General features: G+C 45.8%; 1 protein-coding gene across 1 annotated transcript; it reads right to left on the bottom strand.

Annotated features, from left to right (window-relative positions):
- Positions 1-40: 40 nt before the first annotated feature.
- EVA1A (eva-1 homolog A, regulator of programmed cell death) lies at positions 41-24,792 on the bottom strand. The gene is made up of 3 exons (XM_081855772.1): positions 24,700-24,792; positions 6,035-6,199; positions 41-1,359 (listed from the first exon to the last, which is right to left on the bottom strand). The coding sequence occupies exons 2-3, from the start codon at positions 6,099-6,101 to the stop codon at positions 995-997; spliced, it is 432 nt and encodes a 143-aa protein (XP_081711898.1). The 5' UTR covers positions 6,102-6,199; positions 24,700-24,792; the 3' UTR covers positions 41-994.
- Positions 24,793-27,803: the final 3,011 nt, after the last annotated feature.

The following is a 27,803-nucleotide window of genomic DNA, read 5'->3' as shown; positions in this document are numbered from 1 at the left end:
GCGCGCGCACTCTCACAAACACTCACAAATTCTTTCAACCTTTGAGGTTTTAACAGTTTACTCACCACTGACAACTTCTGCAATAACAAGCCCCCATGGGAAAAATATTGGATGGGGGGAAAGGATGGGGGAACTTGTATTGGGGGAAGGATTTTATCCCTGAGATAACAGTTTTTTTAAAAAAATGCTGCCACTAAAGCAAGATTTGAAACAGCCTTAAATAACAAGACTGAATATTGAGCATCCAAGCACCAAGATAGTTTCATAGTGTGAGAATACTCAGTTCTGAAGGTTTGGGTTTTTTTGTACATGGGTTAATTCCACAATTTCCCAATGCTGCAAACCTTATCATGACTTATTGCTTCGGTTCCATCTTCACCAACACTGTATTTTAATCACCTCTAGGCAGAGTCATAGCAAGGTGGTCTTGCGCCCCTGGAAGAACCATCCAAATTGTATCCCCAGCCATGGACAAATGAGCTCTTCTTCCCTCCTTTCTTCCAACCCGACCCCCCCCCATTCAATTCACCCTCTATTTAAAACCATTTCTTATGAGGCAATAATTGATATTTATATTTATGGACATATTTTTCAGACGATTTTGTGCCCCCCAATTGCCTGTGCCTCTGGCGGAGGCCCACCTCACCACCCCCTAGCTCCAGCCCTGCCTCTAGTAGGATCCTTATTGTTAAAACAATATACAAGCAAATCTCATCCTTGCCAGGTATGTGGTAAAAAAAATCCATGATATAGATGCTTTCAAATCAATATAAAGTGAGTTTTTTGTCTGGTATGTCCCCTCTGCTCCCAAAAAACCAGCAACAGCAATAGATGTCTGTGAGCAAAACCCTGATGGCAATTTGCCTGGGGAAAATGGAGGCAAAGCTTAGGGTTAGCTTGCCTTGGGAACTCTTGAGTTTCCCCTCTTCCCTGAGTAGCAACAGGTTTAGAGGATGCTGTGACTGCTGGACCAGGTGGTAGCAGTGGCCAGCTGTTAGTAGTAACGGTTTAGGCTCCTGGTCCCTGGGATATCTGGCTGCCCATTCATCCAAATCTCTCGTATGATGCGTTCCCTTTCTTCCAGCCTTTGAGCTCGCTCTAGCTCCTCAGCCGAGGTGAAAACGTTCATATTCAGCGTTCTTTCAAACCTGCGGTGCCGTCGAGCAGACAGGTCGGACGCAGTGTCTGAGTCATCGTCACCGTCACTGCCATCGGTGTCACTGTCCCGCGATGGCTTTTTGGTTTGCAATGGTTTGCAATCAGTTTGACAGGAGATTCGGAGTACTAAAACCAGCAAGGTCAGGAGAAGGCCTGCACAAATGCCAGACACAAAATACAAAGCAGCTCGCTCAGGATTTTCTGAAATGTAGAAGAGGAAATGTTTTTTAAAGGGTGCAGAGGGATAAAATGAAATGCCCAACAAAGAAAACGTGAATTCTAAACAGCTTTGTAATCCTTTGGCTTTCCACCAAACAAGGGGACAGAGATAAATTTGAGCCTCAGAGTAGGGTGGAGTGGGGTGGGGGGAGGAAAGGGATGAGAGGCTCATATTAAGAAAATGTAGATGAGGAGATCTAGTTGAGACACAATCTGTTGTGGGAGATGCGGTGGGGGACTGAACACACGCCTGGACCTTCGAGATGCAGGATAAAGAGAACGAGGAGAAAGTCCAAGGAGTAAGTCATTAGAGAAGGCAGTAATCTAGTTAGATGGTGACACACTGAGGTGAGAAATTAAAGCGAGACATGCAACTAAAATATCTAATGTGTTTGGGGAAAGTAATTCCTTAAGGAGTGCTTCCAGGCCAAAGTTGTACACGAATGCATCTCATTTGGGGGCCTCCAACCCTAGGAATACAATTTTGGATTTGCTACACTGCATTCACCCCCTTTTTATGGGACTCCACGTGATGCTGTCATTCAGTCATTGTTATATTGTGACTGGACTAGAGTGTCATAGCAATGCTCATATAATGAATTATAGCAGTACGCCGTGGTGTTATAATGCTATAATTCTTCCATTGAAAGAAAGAGCGGTGAACATATCAGAAAAGCATTTTAGCAATAATTAAAATAATGATTTAAATATGAATGATAATGGAGGCGAGGTCATAAAATGGCACCATCCACAGAGGTTATACTGAATGTGTGCTGAGCTTCAAACAACCCCGGCCGCTATGGCAGACCTACTGCTGTGGGCAGGACACAGGACAGAGGTACCAAACCCATACTATCGGCTTCCCTCTGCACCAGATTACTTGAGGGACAAAGTGAGGCTGCGACCTGAGACACACACCCCCCCAATCATGCAGCCAAAAGCTGCCCCCTGCCCACCATGCAGGGCCAGCATCCAAGAGCACAGGTCCCCATCGCAGCTGCAGGAAGGTTGACTAAGGGAGCCCCATGAGCTAAGCACTGCAGAAGCACCCACATGGGGGAGGGACCAAGCTAACCTAGGATCCACTAGATCCTGAGCTGCCTCAAAACTGTCACCTGTCAATCCAGGCACAGTTCTTCCACCAACCCCAGGCTGGGTCTTTTAATTTAGGGGGAAAGTGAGTATGAAGTGACTTGAAAGAAGTTCATAAAATAATGTCTATTGTGGAGAAGGTGGGTAGAGAAGTTTTCCTCCTGGAATTTGTGGGCATCCAATAAAGTGGAATGTTGGCAGATTCAGGAAAGCGCATGGTTCCACGATGGAACTGGCTCTGGGGCAGTGATGCCTGCAACTCGTTTGGCTTAAAAGAAGATTAGACAAGATTCATCAAGGGCAAGGCTGTCAAAGGTTACTAGGCAAGGTATCTCTATTCTACCTCAGGCATAGGCAAACTCAGCCCTCCTGATGTTTCGGGACTACAACTCCCATCATCCCTAGCTAACAGGACCAGTGGTCAGGGATGATGGCCATTAAGAGAACAATGGATCAAAAGGACTCTGTTTGAGATGGCAAAAGGGTGAGGCTCCTTCCTCCAAAGATAAAGCCAGAGTAGAAAGTGAGAAGAAATGTGATCTAGAAGCTTGGTGTAAGGAAGAGGAGTAATAATATGATGGGCAAACACAGTAGTAAGCAGGAGAGTCAGAGCAATGTTGGAGAGCAATGCTTGAGGTCTGTATGAATCCAAAGTTGGGGCTATGGGAGAAACAAGACCCTTTTGGGGTGCTAATGCTGGAAACCCCTCCAAAAAAGGCTAATGTTGTGTACATATATCCTAAAGACACCACAGTTTCTGCTGTGCCTCATTCCCAAAGGAAACATGAACTCTGGAAAAGCGCCTGGAACCCCTGGAATCTTGTACCACTCATGGCGACGGGGGTGGCAGGCTGCTTTCTATTTTTACCCACACCTTGAAAAAAAGTTATTGTTTTTGTTTAAAAAAGAGTGAAACGATAGGGCCAGCCTTAGTTTTAAAAGATAGAATCCTCACACACTGTGCAACCTCTTTATATACTAAAAGAATAAGAATATACTGTACTAACTTGAAGCCTAGAAGTTAAAAGGCTCCTTGCTGTGGCACTGGTGCAATTCAGCAGAGAGACTCTGTTTTTTAAAAGCCGAAGGAATAGGCATTTCCTCCTTTCATAGAAACAAGACTTTGTTTTCTCCTTGGCAGTGGGGTAGAACCCAAGAAAGAACAGAAAAGCAACAGAATAATGGAATAAAATGGGGCAATCTACTCATCCCTAGCAAATTCCAGTCCTAGCAAATTTAAACATAGGTATGAAACCCATGTTGCAAAGGAATAATTATATGGGGAAAGGAACTGAAAGATATCATGCAAGGAGTACAACACAAGGGTAGATGAAAGATAAATGTTGTAACCCGAGGAAACTTTTATTCAAAATGTTGACATTCCATCAATTATTTCATTTTCACACTTCAGTTGAAGAGAAGCCAAGTTTTCTTGAGCTGAGTAAATATACCTGTATCATTAATTCTCTAAATTACAGGACAGAGAGTTGGCTCCTCAGTGAGGAGGTCTTTAATCTTAAGAATAAAAAAGAGGTATTTGCCACTGTGAAGTTCATAAAGGGACGAACTTCAAATAAGAGCACATTAATAAATCGCTGCTACTACTGAAATAACACGGCAAAATAGAGTAGCGTGGTCACCCCCAGCCTCCAGGCACTTTCTCTGTCACTGCCACCCAGGGCCTGGGTTTGGCCTGGCATCGTAAGCCCAGTAAGGTAGCTCCCTGGTCGTAAGAAAGGGCCATCTTCCAGCAGGACAGCAAAGGGGGTCCCTCTGCCCCTCTCAGAGCCCAGTTGGCTGATACTGGAAGAGGCCCTCTATTGGAAACATGGGCCCCAAGCCATCTAAAGTTTCCTATATCAGCATCAACACCCTTAACGGGACCCAGGAACCAAGGAGCAGCAACATGGTTCCCCCCAGGTGGGCCAGGGAGCATCTTTGTGACCATATCCTGCAGCAGCTTCCAGGGTAAACCCGCTTCAAGTCAGTCGCAGGAACTGAAGAGAGGAGGCATCACAGCAGCTGGGCTCTCTTCTTCCAACTGGTGAACCAGCCCAAGCTGTTAAAAATCCTTCTCTGGCCAACACTCAGCCAATCCTAATTCAGAAATATTGCTATGGCACAGAGATGTCGTGGTGTTGCCACACACACACACACACACCCCGCCGCCCTGGTACATCTGAGGTTGAAGCTCAACTACTGGCTTGCAGTTTCTGCTTAAATATTTTTGAAAAAAATCAGTAAAGGTATAACAGATTACCTACTGACTCCTTTGTCTAATAGGGAGAATCTCCACCACCCTTTTTACTTCTCATTCCTTTCATGTGAGACGATGTTAATGATATGTGGCTGATGATGAATGGGGATAATTAATTGAAGGGGAATTTATTTTGGACTCTGGGTGATAAACTAATGGAAGAACTGCTGGGGATGATATAAGGTGGGGTCCGATTTAATAGACAAGATTGGGGTGATGTGGTGGGAAACTGGCTGACTTGTTTTATGTGAAATTTAAATCATGATTACTTTAAAATTTGCATATATACATATCAATTAGCACCATGCAAGTTCTATGCAAGTGTGAGTCCTCTTCTGTCCTCTCTTTTGGTGAAGCATAAGTGTGTACAAAACACAATGAGCTAGCAGGGCATCAGAAACCACAGAAAATACACACAACGCTCCCTTTTCTGGACTCCTTTGGTTCTCCGGTTGACAAAAACAAATCAAAAAGTTAATAATAATAATAATAATAATAATAATAATAATAATAATAATTCATGCAGCCTTGAAATGTTATCTTCAGATACCCTGGTACCACCTCACGAAACATCCAGTAAACACAGGGGTCAGCAAACTAAAGTCTGGGGACCGGATGTGGCCCCCCCAGGCTCCTAAATCCGGCCCGCGGACCCTGCTGCCTGCTGGGTCAGTCCCCACATGCTGAGGACGCCTTGCCATGCGGGGACTGACTTCCGCGATGCTGGCATGGCTTCTGGGCGGGCGGCAACGCTGGCGCAGCTCCTGCAGCCAATCCGAAGCCACGGACGGCTCTGGGCAGGGGGCAACGCTGGCCCAGCTTTGGAGTTCCTGCAGCCAGTCCGAAGCCTTGCCGCCCGCGCGCTGTGGTAAACCCGGCATGGGCACGGACGGAGAGGCCGGCGGGTCTGGGTCATGCCCCGGGCATCGTGACGGGTGTGTAGTGGGGCTTCAGCCGGAGCTTGGTGTGCCTGCTGGCCCTGCGCCTGGCGCCCGGCTCGGCGCTGCTGCTGGAGCTTGGTGCACACCGCCTGGGAGCTCCACGGGGATGGGCTGATGGAGCGGCTGCGGCTCATCAACAACCCCGGTGAGCGGGCAGTGCCGAGACGCGCTCCTGAGCACGTGCAGAGTGCGTTCCTCCTCCAGGTCCGGAGGCAGCTGCGGGACTGGCTTGCAGGGTATTTACCGTATATTTTTCAAAATATAGACCGGCCCCCCACAAGGTCTGCGGGACAGTGGACCAGCCCCCTGATGAAAAAGATAGCTGACCCCCTGAGCAAACAGAAGTGGTGGCCAGAGGGGGGCCTACCTGTGACAAAGGAATAGGCGGCCAGGACGTTGCTGAGCAAGGCCATCTTGGACCCCGTAGGCTCCATTGTCCGGCTGAATACTTTCCTGGGTGCTTCATTGACAGGAAGGAGGACGGTCTGGGTGTTTAGTGGGCAAAAGGCAGCATGCCTCCCTTTCTTCTTTTCTGTTTTGGAATACAAAGCAAATGGGGGTGAATCACGCCTGCTCCTAGGCAAAGCAAAGTCTTCCTTCTGCCTTTAGACACCCACATTTAGGAACTAAATCCGTGCTGTGAAATGCTTTGGGGTGAAGTCTGCTGTTTACCTTTAATCCTCTGCTCAGTGGTTGTGTTTGTAGCTGCTTCGTTCAATTTCAATCCCTCATGAAACACACCTGAATGATTTACAGCACGAAAATAAACAGAGGCCCTTTTTTTCTTTCCTTCCTCTTTTCAGATCAAAAAATATGGTCATGAGAGCTGAGTTCCCTCAAATGGGTAATAATTCAGTGCTGCTTTAGAAATATCAGAGAGGGCAAGTGGCACTCTTCTTGAAATTGCAATGGCAATTCTATAGTTTGAGATACACCTGGCAGTTCCCTTTCCCTCCAGCCCATATTAATCCGAGGGAGAATCTGTAACACCCAGCATGGCTTCCTGGGGGAGCCGGTATTCTTAATGCCTCCCCTTGAGCACAGAAGAAGAGAGCAGTGGACATACATTTTGTTTTGTTTTGTTTGAAGGTTTAGCCACCTTTGATCCTGAAAGCCAACCTTTCTGATCTACTCAGATCACTGCTGATAACCTACTGCATCTTGATTGGTTTGCTGACAGCCCAGCCACCTGGGGAAACTGCAATCATCATAACACACATTAGACAACCAGGCTGGTCACCTATCCCCCAAAAGAGGGGCGGACAAGGTCAAAATATGTAGGACAGAGAGCCTCATAAGGTGATTTGTCAAAAGGCCCTTGTTTCAATAGCTACATACGTGCACTCAAGGAACCAACCATGTGTTGTCCTTTGGTCCAATTTCTCACAGAAAGATGACAAATAATTGATTGCAAACAACTGACGCTAGAGGTGTGCAGGGGATGCAGAAGATTGTGAATCCCAAACTGGTTGATTTAAAGCAGAGGTCGGCAACCTAAGGCCCATGGGCCAGAAGCGGCCCACGAGAGTTGCTTAACCGGCCCATGAGCCACCCCCAAACAGAGCCGCCCACTCGGCGAGTCGCCACGCGCTGCGCTAAACTGGCACAGCACAGCACCAGGACTCTCTTCCGTGGCTCCGGAAATCGCTTCTGCACATGCCCAGACACTGGAAATTGCTTCTGCACAGACATGATTTTCGGCATCTGGGCATGCACAGAAGCAATTTCCGGCATCACACTGCACCGGCCCAGCCCACGCAGGATCTCTGGCCCATGCCCAGTAAGCCTTGCCAACCCCTGACTTAAAGGGATTCTGGGCTAGTCTCAGGCAAAGCACGATCCATATGAAGCACCCCAAACCAGAATGGGAACCCCAAAGCACTTCATGATGCCTCAGAGATTTGGACATTAAAAATAAAAACTTACAGGCAAGTATCTGCTGAAAGCGACACCAATGTCTGTAACCTTACCATAGAAAGAAAACACCAGGGTGGGGAAAGATCCATTGTGACTGACAAATTTATTTTGTCATCACAGAGGAAAGCCAAGGCACAGCTCTGGGAGAGCCCTCCCCCAAACATGTTGTCAGAGAAAGCCTTGGCAAAGTCCTTCCCTGATTGGAAGCCAGGGCTGTCAGCCACAAGATCACATTGCCCTCCTGCCCTTCTCCCTGTCTGGCATTTTCTTTCAGAAAGAGTTTGAAGGTCTCTGACTGAAGCTGCACCTCCATGGCACAATATGTCCAAGGCCTGCTAACAGCGCTGTAGACGGTGCTTGGAGCCAAAGCTGAACCTCATGGAGGAGCTTTCAGTAATTCTGTGCCACATTTCTCAGAACTACATGCATTCTCCATTCTCCTCGTCCCTGGGCTGTAGCTCTTGGACACAGAGTAAAGGAAGCCTCTCTGTTTTGGGATTCTCTCCCCGCTCTCTGTTTCTGGAAGGAGAGCTGCTTACAGCCCTGCAAGGCTAGTCTGGGTCAGAGAGGCAAAGAATTCTCTCCCCCTTGCCTTGCTTTTCCCTCCTCTCCTCTGCTATGGTTATTTATCCCCCCCTCCCAGCGCTGCAGTCTTATGTTTTGACAACAGTCCTTCAAGGTTGGTCTCAGCCACTTGCACACATTTGGAGGGAAAGACTCATTCCTCTCGACCCAAAGCCCTATGTGGATACATTTTGGCCTGCATGCTGATGAAGGGGCCTGTGCGGTGATTGATATATTGTCATTTATCGTTATTTACCCTTAAGTAGTAGCAGTTGCCAGGATGTTACCCTGTTTGCCTCTGCATAATTCCATCCTTATTTCAGACATCATGATATATTGCAATGTTTTGCTGGTGATATATTGCAGTGTTGAAAACCAGATATCACCCAATCCTCACACACATTGTGATTCATGATATATTGCCAGGTCAGATATTATGAAACAGTTATCATGAAGTAAAATTTAAGCCGGTTTTTGACAATGTATCACCTAGCTCTAGTGTCAACAAATGCCACTTGCATTTCCAGAGGGTAAATCCAGTTCTGACCACGAGCGCATAATCTGAACTGCGGTGGTTTCCCTGCCTGCTTCCTTTCCCTTTCAGTGCCATTTGCCAAGGTGCGCTTCTGAGCCCTCCTTGCTTCACACTCTCTTGGCCCAGATCTCCCAGTAGGGCGGCCAAGGTGGTTTCCGTGCCACAGTGAGGCTGAAGGCTAGACTGGAAGCAATATTGATCATCCATTCCACCCAAAACCTCTTCGAACTGTGCCACAACCTCGCTAGCACACATCCTAGAAAGGATACTGGGTGCTCAAAACAGACGGGTCCAGAGATTTTTCTTTCAGTGTCTAAGTTATGGAATCCTCTCTAAGGAAAGCCCTTACAGCTGCCAGCCTGGGAGCCAGTCCTGGCAAGGGCTGGGCAACTTTCACAGTAAAATCCTCTGGACAACTAGCATTGATGGAGGTATTTTTAAATCATTAAGTAGCGGGTTATCCTAAGAAAAGGAAATGTTAGCAATTGAATTTTAAGACAACAACCACAACCACACAGAACCATGTGAGGAAAACAACTCTTCCTCTTCTCAAAGGAAAGGCACCTGCATATAAATCCTGCTGGGCAGAGAAGCAAATCTGTGCAGTTAGAGACAAGCGGATTGTTTCTGTGCGCTTGGTAGGATTCTTCCAGTGGTGCATTCATGCGTGCGTAACTGCTGCTGGCATTGGCAAACAATTCCTGAGCACGACGACAAGGACAGAAACACTTTGTGACAGATCTAACTGGAACACTGTAGTTTCTTGAACAGTTAAAATATATGTTCCAATACAGTAGAGCAGCAGTCCAATCCTATACATGTCTACTCAGAAGTAAGCCCACAGAGGGTTGCTTTGGGATTGTAGACTTTGCTGCAAGTGTACTTTGCATTCAGCAATAAATCATGATGTGTTTTCCCTTATTTAGCCTCTTTGTAGGTTGGGGTCATTCAACTGAAAATAATTAAGGATGGCTGAGCCAGAGGCTGCTGGAGCTGGAAAAGAATTAGGGCTGCCTTAGACATCAAAACGCCTGGAGGGGAATGAACACTTGTCTGGCCATGCAAGGGGTCCCAGTTCTGCTGGCCAGACAAAAGGTCTCCTCCTTCTGAGCAGCCAGCATCGAGAGAGGAAAGGCAAGGCCAGCACCCTCTCTTTTCCCGCTGGCATGCTTTGGTGATGCTGCCCAGCTTGCAGGCATTTCTCATCTATGCCAGCTGTGGCTTCTGGTGAGATTTTGCCAGTGCTGGTGGAGGGAGTGGGGGGAGTGATGAGCAATCCGTTGGGGGGTCAGATTGGCTGGCTGAAGTGGACTGCTGTGTACTTGTTTGCCCAACAGACTGGTGTCTCTATAAATTGAGGTACAGAAGGGAGGTGAGTTCAGAAGGAGTTCAGAAGTTTGAGAAACTCTGACTTTGCCCACAGAGGCATGGGCTTTTTCAGAAAAGCCCTCCACAAGGCCCAGAGACCCAAAGACACAAGCAGCTAGACAGCTACTGATCCCTCTGGCACCCAGGCTATGCCTACTCGGCAGGAAGCCTGGCTGAGACCGAAGAGAATAGGTGAAACAATAGCCCCATAAACCTGTTAAGCCTAGTAATTTAAAAACAGACATATTCAACAGCTCCTACATCCTACCAGCAAGGTTGTTACTTGCCAAAACAAAACGCTTAACTGACAAGTTCTCAGAACAAACTGTAAGTTTAAGAAACTTGTTCACTGTTCTTTCCTTTCAGAACCCAGCATGCCCTAAACACTCCTCATTCACTGCAGTCTCTTAACATGTTGAATCCTGCCTTCCGTCTGCCAACAATGCCAGATTGTATCACACTTTGAGCTAAAACTCCTAGCTCGCACCTTTGCTTATTTTCCATTCCCACCCCACATGGGAGGCATGTACACAATGATCACATACTTTTCTATAATGCCTTTCCCCCCAAAATGAACCACAGTGGATGTGCCTGTTGCCACACTGACCCATTTTTTTAGTCTTCCCTATAGGTGCCCTTTCAGTTTACTTCCTGTTTCTGGGTTTATGCTAATAAATGCCAATAAATATTTTTACTAGATAAGCATGGCCTAGTGAGGACCTGATCCCTGGTGGGCAGGATGGTGGCTGGCAGCTAGAGCCTCTACCTCTCCACCCATACAGGCTGACTTTCTCTTGGGCATCATGACAACTCTTCAGCTTGCCAGCTCCTTCTAACTCCTTTCCAAGCCTCCAGGTGCAGACAGCAGAAAAACAGCCTTGCTCAAAGCATTTGAGGATAACTTCCAGATCACCCTTTGGAGATAAAGTGATTAGCAGTCAGATGATTATCAGTCACCATGTAGTTATCTTCTGTCAACAGGAGCAGAGAGACAGTCGAACATGCATTTCTATACTAATTACCAACCCCCCCACCCCGTTTCAAAAGCCATAGTCAAAGGCCAGGGAGAAGAGGAATGATTTTGCCTGGCACCTAAATATTTGTAAGGAAGGCGCCAGGCGAGCCTCCCTGGGGAGAGCATCCAGCAGAGCAGCCCTATGTCTACTCTGAAGTAAGCCCTATTGAATTTGATGGCACTTACTCTTAGGTAAGCAGGGTGTGGGCTGTTACAGAATAAGCAGGGTATAGTCATATTAGACCATCGAAGCAGGTTTTCTTCACTGAGCCCTTCTCAGATTGCATTGGGCTGATGAAGCAATAAGAGGGACATCATTGCAGGGCTGATGAAGCAATAAGAGGGACATCATTGCAGGGCGCGCAGTTTGATCCATCTTTTAGATTTAGGGGAGCTAGTCTCAAACGTTTGTCGGGGGAGACCTAGGGTTTTTTTGGGGAGGGAGTTATTTGTCCTGTCTGCACGCTTCTTATGATGGAGGACGGCTGTAGCCACCCCCAACGACACATTCTCAAGATGGAGAGTGAGGGAACAGCTGCAGTCGCCTGCGGTTCCTGCACAATGTTTGCCATCTTGCCAAAGGTTGCAGGCAGCTTTACCTGCAGCAATTGCATGTTGATTGCCCTCTTAAAAGACAAAGTCCAGCAACTGGAGGAACATGTAGCTACGCTCCAAAGAATTAGAGAGCTGGAGCTCTTCTTGGAAGCAACAGAGCACACCGTCTCCACCAAGGAGGAGACAGGGGACTCCCCTGAGAAGGAGGCTAGTTCACCGACACAGGAGCCAGATATATGGAGAAACGTGACTCAAAGAAGTAGGAGGCCCAGGGTTCGCTCTGATTGTTTAGAAATACACAATCGCTTTGAGGTCCTGTCCCCTAGCATGGAAGACGAAGAGCAGACTCCATTTGAGGATCTCTCCCTCATTACAGTCGATCAGGTATATGAAGATGAGCAGCAAAGTCAGTCCTCAGGGAATGTGCAGGCGACCTTGGAACGGACAGCTCACGGAAGAACCCCGACCACACCTAAGAGAAGGCGTGTAGTGGTGATAGGGGATTCCCTAATGAGGGGAACAGAAGCAGTGATCTGTGGGCCTGACAAGATGTCTCGGGAAGTGTGCTGTCTCCCCGGGGCTAAGATCCAAGATGTAACTGAACGACTGCAAGGAATCATAAAACCCACTGACAAATGCCCCTTCCTCTTGGTTCATGTGGGAACCAATGACACTGCAAGCAATAGTCTCCAGAAGATCAAAAGAGACTATGAGGCTCTGGGCAGGAAATTGAAGCAATTAAATGCACAAATTGTCATCTCATCTGTCCTCCCAGTTGAACGACGTGGCCCAGGGAGAGAGAGAAAAATAGTGGAAGTGAACAGCTGGCTTCGCAAATGGTGTAAACAGGAACGGTTTGGATTCTTAGATCACGGACTGCAGTTTCTTGAAGATGGACTTCTGGCAAGTGATGGGCTGCACCTCACAACGGTTGGGAGGAATGTTTTGGCCAAAAATCTCAGAAACCTCATCAGGAGGGCTTTAAACTGACTAATGTGGGGGAGGGAGACAGTGCTCCTGAAGGTAGGAGTCCAAATGTCATAGACCGAATGGAGCAAACAGCACGCAGACCTAGTGATGGGAGGAAAAAATCCTTAAATAAGAGACACGGGGGAATGATTAATGGACTTCAGTGTCTGTACACTAATGCGCAAAGCATGGGTAATAAACAAGATGAGCTTGAGCTCTTGGTACAGCAAACTAAATATGACATAATAGGCATCACTGAAACCTGGTGGGATAAGTCCCACGACTGGAATGTAATAATGGAGGGATACAATCTATTTCAGAGAAACAGACCAGACAAGAAAGGAGGAGGAGTGGCGTTATATGTCAGGGATGTGTATATCTGTGAAGAGATCCAAGATTTAGAACCTCAAAGCCAAAGTGAGAGCATTTGGGTCAAAATTAAGGGAGAGAAGAATAATAGGGACCACATTGTGGGAGTTTACTATAGATCCCCAAGCCAAACGGAGGACATAGATGATGCCTTCCTGGAACAGATGGCCAAGCATGCAAAAGGAAGGGAGATAGTAGTAATGGGGGATTTCAATTATCCGGATATTTGCTGGATGTCAAACTCAGCCAAGAGCATAAGGTCAAACAGATTCCTCACTGGCCTTGCAGACAACTTCATTGTCCAGAAAGTGGGAGAAGCAACAAGAGGAACAGCCATTTTAGATCTGGTCCTAACTAATGTTGATGACCTGGTTAGTGGGGTAGAAGTGGAAGGATCATTAGGCGCGAGTGATCATGCTCTTCTGAAGTTTACTATACAGCGGAAAGGAGCAGCCAAGCATACTAGGACTCAATTTCTTGACTTTAAGAAAGCCGACTTCATAAAACTTAGGGAAGTGCTGGGTGAGATCCCATGGACAGTAATACTAAAAGGAAAGGGAGTTCATGATGGCTGGGAGTTTGTTAAGAGGGACATAGTAAAAGCACAACTTCAGGCAATACCAATGAGACGGAAACATGGAAGGTGCCTAAAGAAGCCAGGGTGGCTATCTAAAGAACTTTTAACTGAGTTAAGATTTAAAAAGGATGTGTACCAAAAATGCAAAAGGGGGGAAACCACCAAAGAGGAATTCAAACAAATAGCCAGCACGTGTAGACACAAAGTCAGAAAAGCTAAAGCACAGAATGAACTCAGGCTTGCTAGAGAGGTTAAAAGCAACAAAAAAGGCTTTTATGGGTATGTTCGTAGCAAAAGGAAGAACAAAGAAACAGTGGGGTTGCTCAGAGGAGAAGATGGTGAAATGCAAACAGGGGACACAGAAAGGGCTGAACTCCTCAATGCCTTCTTTGCCTCAGTCTTCTCCGATAAAGAAAACAATGCCGGACCTGAAGAATTTGGAGCAAATGATTCAGCAGAGGAAACACAGCCCAGAATAACTAAGGAGATAGTACAAGAATACTTGGCTAGTTTAGATGTATTCAAGTCTCCAGGGCCAGATGAACTGCATCCAAGAGTATTAAAAGAACTGGCAGATGTGATCTCAGAACCACTGGCAGTCATCTTTGAGAATTCCTGGAGAACAGGCGAAGTCCCAGCAGACTATTTTCAAAAAGGGGAAAAGAGAGGACCCAAATAATTACCGCCCAGTCAGTCTGACATCAATACCAGGGAAGATTCTGGAGCAGATCATTAAGCAAACAGTCTGTGAGCACCTAGAAAGGAATATTGTGATCACCAATAGTCAGCATGGATTTCTGAAAAATAAGTCATGTCAGATTAACCTGATCTCGTTTTTTGACAGAATTACAAGCCTGGTAGATGAAGGGAACGCAGTGGATGTAGCCTACCTTGATTTCAGCAAGGCATTTGACAAGGTGCCCCATGATATTCTTGTAAAGAAGCTGGTAAAATGCAGTCTTGACTATGCTACCACTCAGTGGATTTGTAACTGGCTGACTGACCGAACCCAAAGGGTGCTCATCAATGGTTCCTCTTCATCCTGGAGAAGAGTGACTAGTGGGGTGCCACAGGGTTCTGTCTTGGGCCCGGTCTTATTCAACATCTTTATCAACGACTTGGATGATGGACTCAAGGGCATCCTGATCAAATTTGCAGATGACACCAAACTGGGAGGGGTGGCTAACACCCCAGAGGACAGGATCACACTTCAAAACTACCTTGACAGATTAGAGAACTGGGCCAAAACAAACAAGATGAATTTTAATAGGGAGAAATGTAAAGTATTGCACTTGGGCAAAAAAAATGAGAGGCACAAATACAAGATGGGTGACACCTGGCTTGAGAGCAGTACATGTGAAAAGGATCTAGGAGTCTTGGTTGACCACAAACTTGACATGAGCCAACAGTGTGACGCGGCAGCTAAAAAAGCCAATGCAATTCTGGGCTGCATCAATAGGAGTATAGCATCTAGATCAAGGGAAGTAATAGTGCCACTGTATTCTGCTCTGGTCAGACCTCACCTGGAGTACTGTGTCCAGTTCTGGGCACCACAGTTCAAGAAGGACACTGACAAACTGGAACGGGTCCAGAGGAGGGCAACCAAAATGGTCAAAGGCCTGGAAACGATGCCTTATGAGGAATGGCTAAAGGAGCTGGGCATGTTTAGCCTGGAGAAGAGGAGGTTAAGGGGTGATATGATAGCCATGTTCAAATATATAAAAGGATGTCACATAGAGGAGGGAGAAAGGTTGTTTTCTGCTGCTCCAGAGAAGCGGACACGGAGCAATGGTTCCAAACTACAAGAAAAAAGATTCCACCTAAACATTAGAAGGAACTTCCTGACAGTAAGAGCTGTTCGACAGTGGAATTTGCTGCCAAGGAGTGTGGTGGAGTCTCCTTCTTTGGAGGTCTTTAAGCAGAGGCTTGACAACCATATGTCAGGAGTACTCTGATGGCGTTTCCTGCTTGGCAGGGGGTTGGACTCGATGGCCCTTGTGGTCTCTTCCAACTCTATGATTCTATGATTCTATGATTCTAACCAGATTTCGGCTGACTGAGGAGAAAGACACAACATTCATCACGATCTGGTCCAAAAAATGAGGCTGTCTAAAGTCAAGAAGATTGTTACTCCTTGTGCTATAGAGGAGGAGGAGATGGAATAAATTGTGCTGTCCTCTTTTAGGTGCCTTTCAAAAATTTACTATAGATATGGGGTTCCCAATTGGTCTTGCTCAAAGCATGCAAGGAGGGGAGGTTTATTTCTTCTTGCCCATTGATGAAGTTGGGATGAAAACACACCCACCCCTTGCCTGGATGCCTCTAATACCCAATGAGGATGGGAGAGGAGAAAGAGAGGGTTTTTTCTTAGAGGGGGAAAGAGAGAAATCTCCCCTCTCCACAAACTTAGATCAAAAGGGAGCCCCTCATCGGCAAGGAATTTTATAAGAATTGAAGGTGCAACTGTGTGCTGTGCATTTAACAATGTGGAGTTTGGTCTTGTTCCGGAGACCAGTGTAAAACTTTCACCACCCTGGACCGCTCAGCAGAAAGACCCTTCACACTTCCTACCTCACAACAAATGTCACTGAATTTCTTCCCCACTTTTCAAGGCAATTTCTTTTTGCCATCCCCTTCCAGAATGAGAACAGTCAGATTCTATTGGCCTGTCCCTTAGTCTAAAGTCCACCTCCTTGGAACTTAGCCTTCAACCTTTCAGCCCCAACTGCTCCCTCTACAGCTCAAGGGAACTCCAAAGCTCACACAATCCCTGCTTGCTGGAGGACGCAGAGAGGGACAGAAGGACATTGGGGTGACGCACATCTGCGAGAGAAAGTAGGCAGGGCTGATCTGAAAGTCCTCACAGTGGAATGTTTGTCATTTTTCGGTGGGAAGCAAAATCCATTCCAAAATAGCAAAGGGAGCTAGGTTCCCCCAGATGGGGGTGGGCTTTTGAGTGGGGGGGTACAACTTTGCTTACAATAATGTGAGGTGATGCACAAGCCTCCCCCCATTATTATCCCCCTTTTAAAACTCCTGTAAAGGTCAGTTCTTCAGCTGCTAGAAAGCCCAGAGGTTCTGCAGCAATGGCAGCTGAGGGCACACAAGTCTCTTTTCAGAGGCAGCAGGAGATGCTTCCTGTGTTTCTTGGGGGAACCTGTCCACAGCCTGAACGAAGCAGCCAGGATCGCTATGCCTTCAGAACTGGCTAGACACACACACACCCCATACACACAAATACACTTGTACCCTCTGCCCCCAATCCCTGAACACTCAAGGAGAGTAAGAGGAGGAGTTCAGGGGAAGGGACTCTCCCTTCCTCAGCTTATCTGAGTGGATCAGAGGAGGGGGGAACAAGCAGGGGGTTGTATGTGAGAGCCATGTGTGCTCAGGGAGTGTGTGTCGGTGTTAAGGGTGTGTGGCTCAACCCACTCCTGGAATGCATCCCCGACAGCTTTGCACAGAGGGAATGGCACCTGCAGCCAGAAGGCTCTGCTGCCACGTAAGGGAGCCCAGGGAGGGAGGGGGAGCTGCCATTTTCTTCTTTTCTCTCCCTGAAACTCCCCCAAGAGGCCTGGAAAGCACTACAAGCCTCCCTTAGCCTGAGCTCTTAATGTGTGAAGATATAAGCTGCAACATGTATTAAAGTGTGATATACTACTGACTCTTGGGTCAGTGTTGTCCCCACCTGGTAAGGCAGGGGTGGGAAGCCACTGCACCACAGGACACATGCCAGGGCCTTGCACATTTGACCTGCAAGGCCATTTCCCCCAAGCCATGCCTACCTGCCCATCAGATGTGGTGGGGGTAGAGACAAGAATTGAGAGCGTTCAAGCGTGCTCTCGGTTGTGCATTGGCAAGGTGCAGCAGGAGCTACACAGCTGGAGTCATCCGTGAAGAGCTAACTTGGGCAACTGATGCAGATGGAAAGCAGGCTTTGGCTTTACCACTTACCAGCTGATGGGCAGTACCTCAAATGCTTTAAAGGGCTGTTTGCAAGTCCTACATGATGCTGTGAAGTCCCAACTTTGGGACTTCAAAGCACCCAAACACCAGATGTCATTATGATGCCAAGTCCATAGAGACTGGTCCATTAGGGCAGGTAGGGCACTGCCCACCCTAAACCCCCCAATCCACCTAAGCTAGAGCCCATTTCTTTCTCTGTTCCTTACATGCATATCCAATATCTTACATTAAGAGATGCTCTGGACTTGTTTCTGACTGTCTCCTGGGCTGGCCACTCGTCTCTGGACAGCAAACGCAACCACAACCATGTCTATGTCCCATCCCTGTTTCCAGGGTTGAAAACAACATTCTAGCATATTTCATTAGGAGTGGCTTAGGAAGGGCAGGGGACCCTCCTGAGCCTCTATTTTGATTAAATTTCTTGGAGAAAAATTGAAATATGAATGCAATAAACAAACAAGCAAGCAAATCTCAATTAGCTGCTAAGTATTAATAAGTGTCTTCTGTTTCTTTGCAAATGGCGAGGATAGAGAAAGAATCAGAAAAGATTCTCCAGTTTAGTTTTCAGTTTAGTTAGCTGCTATTTGTAAAACTAAAGTGCTTAAGTATCCACAATATGTTTGCAAGGGCGGAAGGCAGGGGGAGAACCACAACTTGGCCTCTTCTTTGGGGTCTCATGCTGAGGAGGCTTTAGGGTAGCTCAGCTGGTTCTGCCGCACTAGATGGGTGTGTTTATGTGTCTTTTAAACTAAGGGGCTGCTGCTGCTGCTGCTGCTGCTGTTGCTACTACTGTTAATTTTAGAAATCTCCTTTCTGCCACTTTACATATCATAGATACCTGGTCAGTTTTATATCTTAGTGCTTTCCCCAACCCCTGGCACTCTAATCATGACCCAGAAAGCAAAGCAGAGTTTACAGCTTAAGATCTATTCTCAAAATTGTAAGTTGCCTAGCCAATGTTTGCTTGTGCTTCTCTCCTCCAGGGAGAGCTGTGGAGAGAGAGTCAGCCAGGCAGAAAGACATAAAATTAATAGTAATTATGATTCATCTTTATGCAGCCATTTTAGAAACTGGATTAAGAGTCTGTAAGGATGGGGAAGCCCACATATCTGATGGTGATGCTTGATGGTAAAGTAAAAGTAGCTGAAATCCTGGCGGGAAGTCTCCCTTGCCTGTGGGTCTGTCTTCAAGACATCCTTAATGTTTCTCAGCTAGATACGTTCTGTTCATGCTGACAGACTCTTAATCCAATTTCTAAAATGGCTGAATAAAGATGAATCACTCACTTAAAATTTTTAGTCTGCAGTTTTAGTTACCGTATTTTTCGCACCATAGGACGCACTTTTTCCCCTCCAAAAATGAAGGGGAAATGTGTGTGCGTCCTATGGGGCAAATGCAGGCTTTCGCTAAAGTCTGGAGAGCGAGAGGGGTCGGTGCGCACCGACCCCTCTGGCTCTCCAGGCTTCGCGCAGATCTCCGCAAGCCATGGGAGCCCGCCTAGAGCTTGCCGATCAGAAGGTTGATCATTTGAATCCCCACGATAGGGTTAGCTCCCGTTGCTCGATCCCAGCTCCTGCCAACCTAGCAGTTCGAAAGCACGTCAAAGTGCAAGTAGATAAATAGGTACCGCTCTGGCAGGAAGGTAAATGGCGTTTCCGTGCGCTGCTCTGGTTTGCCAGAAGCGGCTTAGTTATGCTGGCCACATGACCCAGAAAAACTGTCTGCGGACAAAGGCCAGCTCCCTCAGCCTGTAAAGCGCCACAAGCCTAGAGTCGTCCGCGACTGGACCTAATGGTCAGGGGTCCCTTTACCTTTACCTAACGCCTCTAGAAGGGGCTCCACTGAGGCTCCCAGCCTGTGTGTGTACACACATGCACATAGGGGTTGCTAAACTGCGTCTTTGACTCAGGTGAAATGAATCCTAGATTCACCCCTGCCTGTGACAACACCATATAATCAGTGACATGCACCCCATTCAGTGTGACAACATTTATTTCACATAGGCAGAGCCTCCAACATTTCTCTGATGAAAATAGAAACATCCAATTCCATAATGATGATTTTACTATTTATACCCCACACATCTTACTGGGTTACCCCAGCTACTCTGGGCAGCTTCCAACATACATAAAAACATAATAAAACATTAAACATTTTTAAAAAATCCCTTTACAGGATTGCCTTCAGAGGGACCGGGGGTTGGATAAATCCATACCCTCCAACGTTTCTCCAATGAAAATAGGGACGACCTAAGGAAAAACAGGAGGGCTTCTGTAAATCAGTGGTGTCCCTGGGGCACTTGGAGGGTCTACCTAGGCCCTCGGTCATATGCTTGCCCTGGCTTACAGGGAGACCTGAAATCAAAACTTGCTCTTTAGGTGCAACAACAGGCAACTGAACCAATTGGTGTCAAAGAAGGATAGAACTTTCTTTATGTATGCTACAACAGCAGCAAGAATACTTATTGCAAAGTACTGGAAGACACAAGATCTACCTACACGGGAAGAATGGCAGATGGAGGTGATGGACTACATGGAATTGGCGGAAATGACTGGCAGAATCCGAGACCAGGGAGAAGAGTCGGTGGAGGAAGATTGGAAGAAATTTAAAGACTATTTACAGAAACATTGTAAAATTAATGAATGTTAGAAGGATGTTGGAATGAAGTTATGTGGTTTTAGCAGAAATGTTATAAGGGTCTAGGAAAAAATAGACTGTTAATTGGTGAAAGGAGGAAAAGTAAAGTTACATCATATTGAGATAAATTACAGAACAAAAATTGGAAAAGATGGAAAGGATTTGCTGAAATAGTTAACCGAATTAGAATACAAAAAAGGGAGGTGTGAGGAGGTCAAGGAAACAAGCAAATGAAAGATAAGTTATGGGAAGATTAGTTGTGTGTGTGTTTTTGTTTTGTTTTTTCTTTTCTTCTTTTTTTTCTTATTGTGATGTGTTGTTTTGTTTTTGTTTAATATGCTTTTTATAACACTTAAAAATTTTAATAAATATTATTTTTAAAAAAAAAAACAGGCAACTGAAGCAGAGTCTCAGATACAGACCCTGTAAGTAAGATGCACCCAAACACTACACAATTACAAGGCCAAAGAGCAGAGCATGAACTTCAGGCTTGGTAGTAACGTAAATCCTAGGAACTGCTCGGCCTTGGGATGTTCAGCTGGTGCCTTCATGATACATCTTTAGGTGCCAGGCAAAAAAGTTTCTCTGCAGCCAGGCTGATAAATATTCGACAGCCATTTAAATGTTTTTGTGGCACGAGGTGGGTGTTGTTTTTGTTTTAACGATTTATTTTGTGCTTTCATCCTGTACTTTTATCTTGTGAACCACCCTGAGATCTTCAGATGGAGGGTGATATAATGAATGAACCACCCTGAGATCTTCAGATGGAGGGTGATATAATGAATGAATGAATGAACGAACGAACGAACGAATGAATTTATGTTCTAACAATCCGGAGAACAGTAACCATCTCTTAGCTGTAATAGATGAACTAGCAAAAACTACTTAAGAGGCAGAACAGAACAAAAGCATTTTTTAACACATTTGTTTATTTATCAAAGTATTTCTATTACTGCCATATTATGAAGTTATCAGGGTAGTGCACAGCATCAAAATATTAAACACCATTAAGAATAAAAATACTGTACAGTTAATAATTAATACTGTGACTGGCTAATCAACAACAAAAAAAACAAAAACTTAAACAGCTGCAAAGGTCAGTCCACATTTGCAGGAGAAAGGTCCCTTTCTTGGGCAAATAACAGGCACCCACAGACTGAGATCCAGGCAGCACATCAGCTGGTGCCTCAGGAAAGCCTCCATGCTCCTAAGTCAGGGCTCAGCAAAGCCGTCAGACCAGTGCAGGAGACTCAGACGGGCGTGGCTGAATTTGCAGAAGGGGTTTAGGAGCCTCTGATCCCCTTAATAGGGAGCATGAATGCCTCCGGCTTCTTTCCCCTATGTTTGGGTATTTTCAAGTTGCTCTGGGAATGCCTCTTCATTTCTTACCTCGATCACAAAGGGTTCTTCAGTCTAAAGCTGAGCAATATTCCAATTGTTTGTCTGAAACTAGTATGAAGTTCAGATCGTGATACCAGTTTCAGACTCCTTGAGCTGGCAATATTGCTTTATTTGATTTAAGCTGTTTATTTTAAAGTTACTGTGACTTTTTGTGTTGGATCAGAATGTTATTATGTGTGTGATCTTTGCTCTCTATTTTCTTGTTTCTTCAGCTTGTAAACCACCTTGAGAATACTAATATAGAAAGGTAGTATACAAATTAAAAGTGAAAATGCAATTATTTGATCCCAGAATGTCCCTATATCCCCTGCCAGTGCTTTTTGTAAATCTACCAAAGAATAAAATGAAATCAGGATTCAGGGACTTTCTCAGGACAGTGGAAGCTGTGTGCTCTGTCCCATCGGGGTGGGGGTGGTGGAAATGCTCTGCAGCAGGGGGATGAACAAAAAAATGGTGCGTCAAGGAGGGTCAGCTGGCAGGGAGTGAGAAATGTCCCTATTTTCATCTGAGGAATGCTAGAGGGTATGCATTCAGCACAGGCTCTGAAGCCATGCCAAAAGCCATTCAGCACAGGCTCTGAAGCCATGCCAAAAGGCTGCACTGGCCTGAATACCTGGCCACAACATCTATTTAACCCAATGCCTAAAAAGACAACATGCCAACTGAGTAAGAGTCCACAGCTGGCAGCCCCTGACCCACATTTGCTTCCCTAATAGGGTGGGAGAGCTCTGGTCCATCAGTTGCCAGTCTCTGGGGGAAGTGGGAGCTGCAGAAGTGGGACTGTAGGGGTGTAGCACATGGGCACGGTGGGGGGGGGAGCAGGGGAGGCAGCTGCCTCCCCAATAAAGTAAATAAATAGAAATACTTAATTAATTGACCATTTGCATTGCAGATAACTCAGTTCTGCCTCCCCCTAACAAAAAGCCTGCCCCCCCCAAAATAAATGCTGACTATGCCCATCCTGTAGCAAGTACTAGAGATTTTCATGAATGCCTCTGTTTGACTACTCATGAGTAGATGCAGGCTAAGAAGGACCCTACTCCTGGGTTACAAACAGGGCCTGCTCAACTTATAGCACTTCCTCCTTCCTATGGTTTGTGTTCATATAGAAAACCAGGATAGCAAGTCACAAACTTCTTTCTGGCATGCTTGAATTAATTACCAGTTGCTTCTGAAACACAGCTGGCCCAAGAAATTTTGGCACCTGAGGTGAACCACCAAATGGTGCCCACCCCATCCCCCCAGCCAGGGAATAAGGGGTGAGTGAAGATCTACATCAGGAACAAGGGAGGAAGAAAAATCTACGTTGAGAACAGGGTAGGAATCAAATCAACCTGACTTGACGATTGAACTGAGAATCCAAAGGGGCCCTCTCTGAATCATGCTGGGCAGGTGCAGAGCCCAGGAGACCCCAGAGGGCAGCCCCTGCCTTCTCCTGCCTGGTGGCGGAAGGAGCTCAGCGCCCCTGATTCACCAAGAGGCCATGGTATAGGTGGTATGGGGGGGGGCAGCTGAGGAGGAGGAGGAGGAGGGGCTGCAGTCATTGCTGCCACTGCAGCAGCAGCAGCAGCAGGAGCAGCTGATGCTTCACTTGGTGGCCAGATATCTGCTGCTCCTGTGGATCCTGCCCCCTCAGGCAGTTGCCTCCCCTTGTCTCCTGGGTGGGTCGGCCCTGCTCAGAAGGCATCTCAACATTGTGAGCCGCTTCTGTATGTTTCTACCATTGCTCTCTTTTAATGTTCTGTTTGTCTACAAAACAACAGGAATAAGAAAGAGAAATTCTGCATTTTCCTCTTTTTTACAGTTTATATTTCTACAAGGCATTTTAACTTAATTAAAAACTCAAAAGTCTAACCCAAGTAATAGAAACTGCTGGCTGTCCGGCACCTCTAGAAATAACATTAATATTAGCAGATAAACTGGTTTAGCACTTAAAGTAACCCCCCAAAGTGTTTCAGAAAGGGAGCGCAGCAGTCAAGATCAGGAAAATAGGGGAGGTAACTGTAGATACATTTTCAAGTAAGAGAGATGGAGTCAAGAGACTCTGTTTCCTTTAAATTAAGAGGAATGTCTTATGGTGAAACTGATGCTTGACAAAATGCTGGGAAGGAAGAGAAGGAATCATTACAGAAATTGACATACACTTGTGAAAAACAGCTCTAGTGCAGCGATGTTTCAGACGGAGGACGGGGACCAGAGGCCACAAGCTTTTTGTGCTGTCCCCGGACCTCCTGACCCCGGCCTTACTTTGTTTAGCAGGGGAGCCGGGCACACTGCCCGGAATACAGCTGACAGCAAAAGCCACCGTTTGTTTGTTTGTTTTCCCCTATAAAAGCACCCCAAATCTGCATCTTTATATCTAAATTAGCATATGCCTATCTTATGCAAATTTCTGTCCTGGGCATGAGCCCTGAGTGTTTTAGCTGCCTAGCAATGTCCCTGTGTTAGTGCTGCGCTTTACGTTTACCGGTATGTTGTAGGCAGCAGGATATGAGTGTATTTCTAGTTTTAGCAGTATGTAATGAAACAGTGTAATTATTAAAATTAAAAACAGTATCGGTTTTTAAGAGAGAGAACTTCACGTCTATGAACGTACAACTTCTTTGTTACTTCTGCGAAAACTAAAGTAGGTCCATATACAGTATTCTGCTGGAAACAACCCTACACAGAAACTAAAGAGCACACATTTCGAGCGCCATGCTTGCTCATATTCACAGCTCCTTTCCAGCTCTGAGTTGCTTTTCTCCTGAATTACTCTTTTCTCGAATTATTCCACGGCGAATGAGCCACTGCTTGCCAAACAAACCTCCCCTTGGGGTCTTTCATTCTGAACTGCTGCCGCCCGCCAGCTTTTCCTCCTCCTAATAGGAATGGAAAGATAGTCCGGAACCTGCTTCTGACCAGACGGAAATTCCCTGGTTCTGGAAGCAAACTCCGGGTGCTCGGCAGCACCTCTCCAAAGGGACCTCGGGCCCCCCGGGGCTCGGCTCCCCGGCCTTTCCTTGGACGGCTCTCGCGGAGGAACCGGCCCTTGTTCTCCTCCTCTAAGAGGGCGCACCTGGAGCTGTCAAAGGTCCCGGTGGCTCCGCGGAAAATCAGCCCCCCAACCGGCTTTGTTCTCCCCGGAGAGAAGACGGGGCTCCCTTTTTCCCTTTTTACCTTTCACGATTCCTCTCGGCGGAGCTGCGCGCAGCCCAGGAAGCCTCGCCGGAGCCCCCGGCCGGACGGCGAGCGCCAAGTGGGTCCTCGGCGCGCATCGCAGAGAGAGAGAGAAAGCGGGAGCGCGGCCGAGGAGGGGCTGCGAGGTGGGTGGGTGCTCGGCTCGGGAGGGCAGCAACAGGAAATGACATGGAAAACTTCGCCAGCCTCGTCTAAGCTAAACTTGGCCCGACATGTTAACCAGGTCAAAAAAAAAAGATCTGAAAGGAGCCCAGCCAGCCGCGTTGAGAGAGGAATGAATGAGCCGAGGGAGAAAAGAGGAGACTCCGCGCGACCCCGGCCCAGCCCAGCGCCAAGGGACACCCCCCTTTCCCGCTCAGCAAAAGAAAAGTTTGCCATCGCCGCCCCGCCACTCACCCCACTCGCACCCCCAGCCCACCCCGTGACATCCCCGGAGCGCTTCCCCGGAGACACGCGCCCTCGCTCCCTCGCTTGCCAGGCGCGCTGCCTTGGGCTTGGGTGCCCCAGACACCGGACTTTCATCTCCGACGCTTTTGTAATCTAAAACAAACAAAAAATAGCAAGCTGTGTTTTTAAAATTCTACTTGTGACAAAGAATTGACATGTGAAAGTTTGCAGGAAACTGAGAAACTCTCTCTGGCGCGCCATGAACGGATCAGAGATAATGGTGGCACCATTTCAAAGCTGCTACAGAAAATTGAATGTGCTCACACTCCTTCCAACCCTAAATACGTACTGCGTGCCCTATCTAAACACTGCTGCGTTTTGATGCATATTTTAGTCCCTTGAGCCCCACACTGGGCAAAAGATCCCTGCATGGCTGGGGGTTGGACTAGATGACCCTTGCTATCCCTTAAAACTTTTTTTTTTAAACGTTTTTATTGCATTTTCAGTTTACAGAAGAAAAAAGAAGAAAAATAAATAATACTCCAACTTTCAAAATACATTTTTAAATTGTTAGCTGGACTTCCCCACACCTCCCTCACCCTGCATTCTTTACAATAAAACATATCAGCAAATTATTACCTTGTTTCGTATCTTATTTATATCTTTCAAAATATTTTACTTCTAATTTTAAGGTGCCTTCTATCTAATATTTATGCCTTAAAATAAAAAATATAATAACCTTAAATTTCAACTTTTTCTTAAGTGTAACTTATCTTCCTATTTTCTCGATCTAGTTGCAGGAGCTAAATTCCAAAACATGCAGATTCTTAACATTCATATAGCTTGTATTGTTTTTGCAAATAGTCCTTAATTTTTTTCCAATCTTCTTCCGTTGTCTCTTCATCCAAATCCCGGATTCTGCCAGTCATTTCGGCCAATTCCATATAGTCCATCAACTGCGTCTGCCACTCTTCCAGCGTGGGAAGATCTTGTGTCTTCCAATATTTTGCTATAAGTATTCTTGCTGCTGTAGATGCATACATAAAAAATGTCTTATCCTTCTTTATCACCCTTTGGTCCACAATGCCCAGGAGGAAGGCCTCTGGTTTCTTGGGAAAGGTGTACCTAAACACCTTTTTTAATTCATTATAGATCATTTCCCAGAAGGCCTTCACTTTTGGACAAGTCCACCAAAGGTGAAAAAATGTCCCTTCAGCCTCCTTACATTTCCAACATTTATTATCAGATCGATGGTAAATTTTTGCAAGTTTGACTGGGGTCATGTACCACCTATATATCATTTTCATAATATTCTCTTTCAAGGCATTGCATGCCGTAAATCTCATTCCAGTGGTCCATAACCTTTCCCAGTCTTCAAACATAATGTTGTACCCAATATCCTGAGCCCATTTTATCATGGCTGATTTGACTATCTCATCCTGAGTATTCCATTTAAGCAGCAAGTTATACATTCTCGAAAGTACCTTGGTCTTAGGTTCTAACAGTTCTGTCTCTAGTTTCGATTTTTCCACCTGGAATCCTATTTTTTTGTCCGACTTAAAAACTTCTTGAATTTGAGCATAGTGAAACCAATCTTGCACCCTATTCTTTAATTTTTCAAAGCTCAGCAGTCTCCAATTGTCTCCTGTTTTTTCTATCATTTCCCAATATTTTGGCCATCCGACCTCCATATTGAGTCTTTTTCTGGCCTTGGCCTCCACTGGTGATAACCCTCTAATAAATCTTTGTATTTTGTCCAGACCATGAATATAGCTTTCCTGACAATATGGTTTTTGAACATTTTATGAACCTTTACCTTGTCATACCACAAATATGCATGCCATCCAAAAGCATTGTAGTACCCTTCCAGATCTAGAACATCAGTGTTCTCAAGAAGTAACCAATCTTTTATATATATATATATATATATATAAATATTTATTAAAGTTTTTAAATATAAATGCACAAATAATAAACAATCTTACTTCTGTCACAAACATAGTTTCATCACTTCTTTGGACTCCCTCACGTCTCCCGCTCCCATTTACATCATTAAAAGTTTTTTTTCCAAACAAATTATCAACTTGTTTACAATCTCATATCCACTCATTCAAATATAATCTAGCAATTCTTCCAAAAAAAATTTATATTTTCTTTAGTCTCACTTATCATCAAATTTAAATCTAATTTAGTGGTGGCCAATTTTTTATAATCTAGCATCCTTCTTAACATTCAACCAAATTACAATGTTTTTGTAGATACATCTTAAATTTCTTCCAGTCTTCCTCCATTTTCTCTTCTCCCAGGTCTCGGATTCTGCCAGTCATCTCGGCCAGTTGCATATAGTCCATCAGCTGCATCTGCCACTCTTCCAGTGTGGGTAGATCTTGAGTTTTCCAGTTTTTTGCGATGAGTATCCTTGCTGCCGTTGTTGCATACATAAAGAATGTTCGGTCCTTCTTTAACACCTTCTGGCCGACAATACCCAGAAGGAAGGCCTCTGGTTTCTTAGTGAAGGTATACTTAAATACCTTTTTCAGCTCATTATATATCATTTCCCAGAAGGCCTTCAAGAAGTAACCAATCTTTCATCCAGCAGAAAGCCGCAGCTTCATAATATAACCTTAAGTCTGGCAGGGCAAACCCCCCTCTCTCTTTGGCATCAGTTAGTATTTTAAATTTTATTCGGGGCTTTT

The sequence above is a fragment of the Podarcis erhardii genome (genome assembly GCF_964252035.2).
Source record: "Podarcis erhardii genome assembly, chromosome: 3".
Lineage (NCBI taxonomy): Eukaryota > Metazoa > Chordata > Lepidosauria > Squamata > Lacertidae > Podarcis > Podarcis erhardii.
The sequence above is the reverse complement of the archived record's forward strand: the minus strand, read 5'-3'. Positions and strand labels throughout refer to the sequence as shown.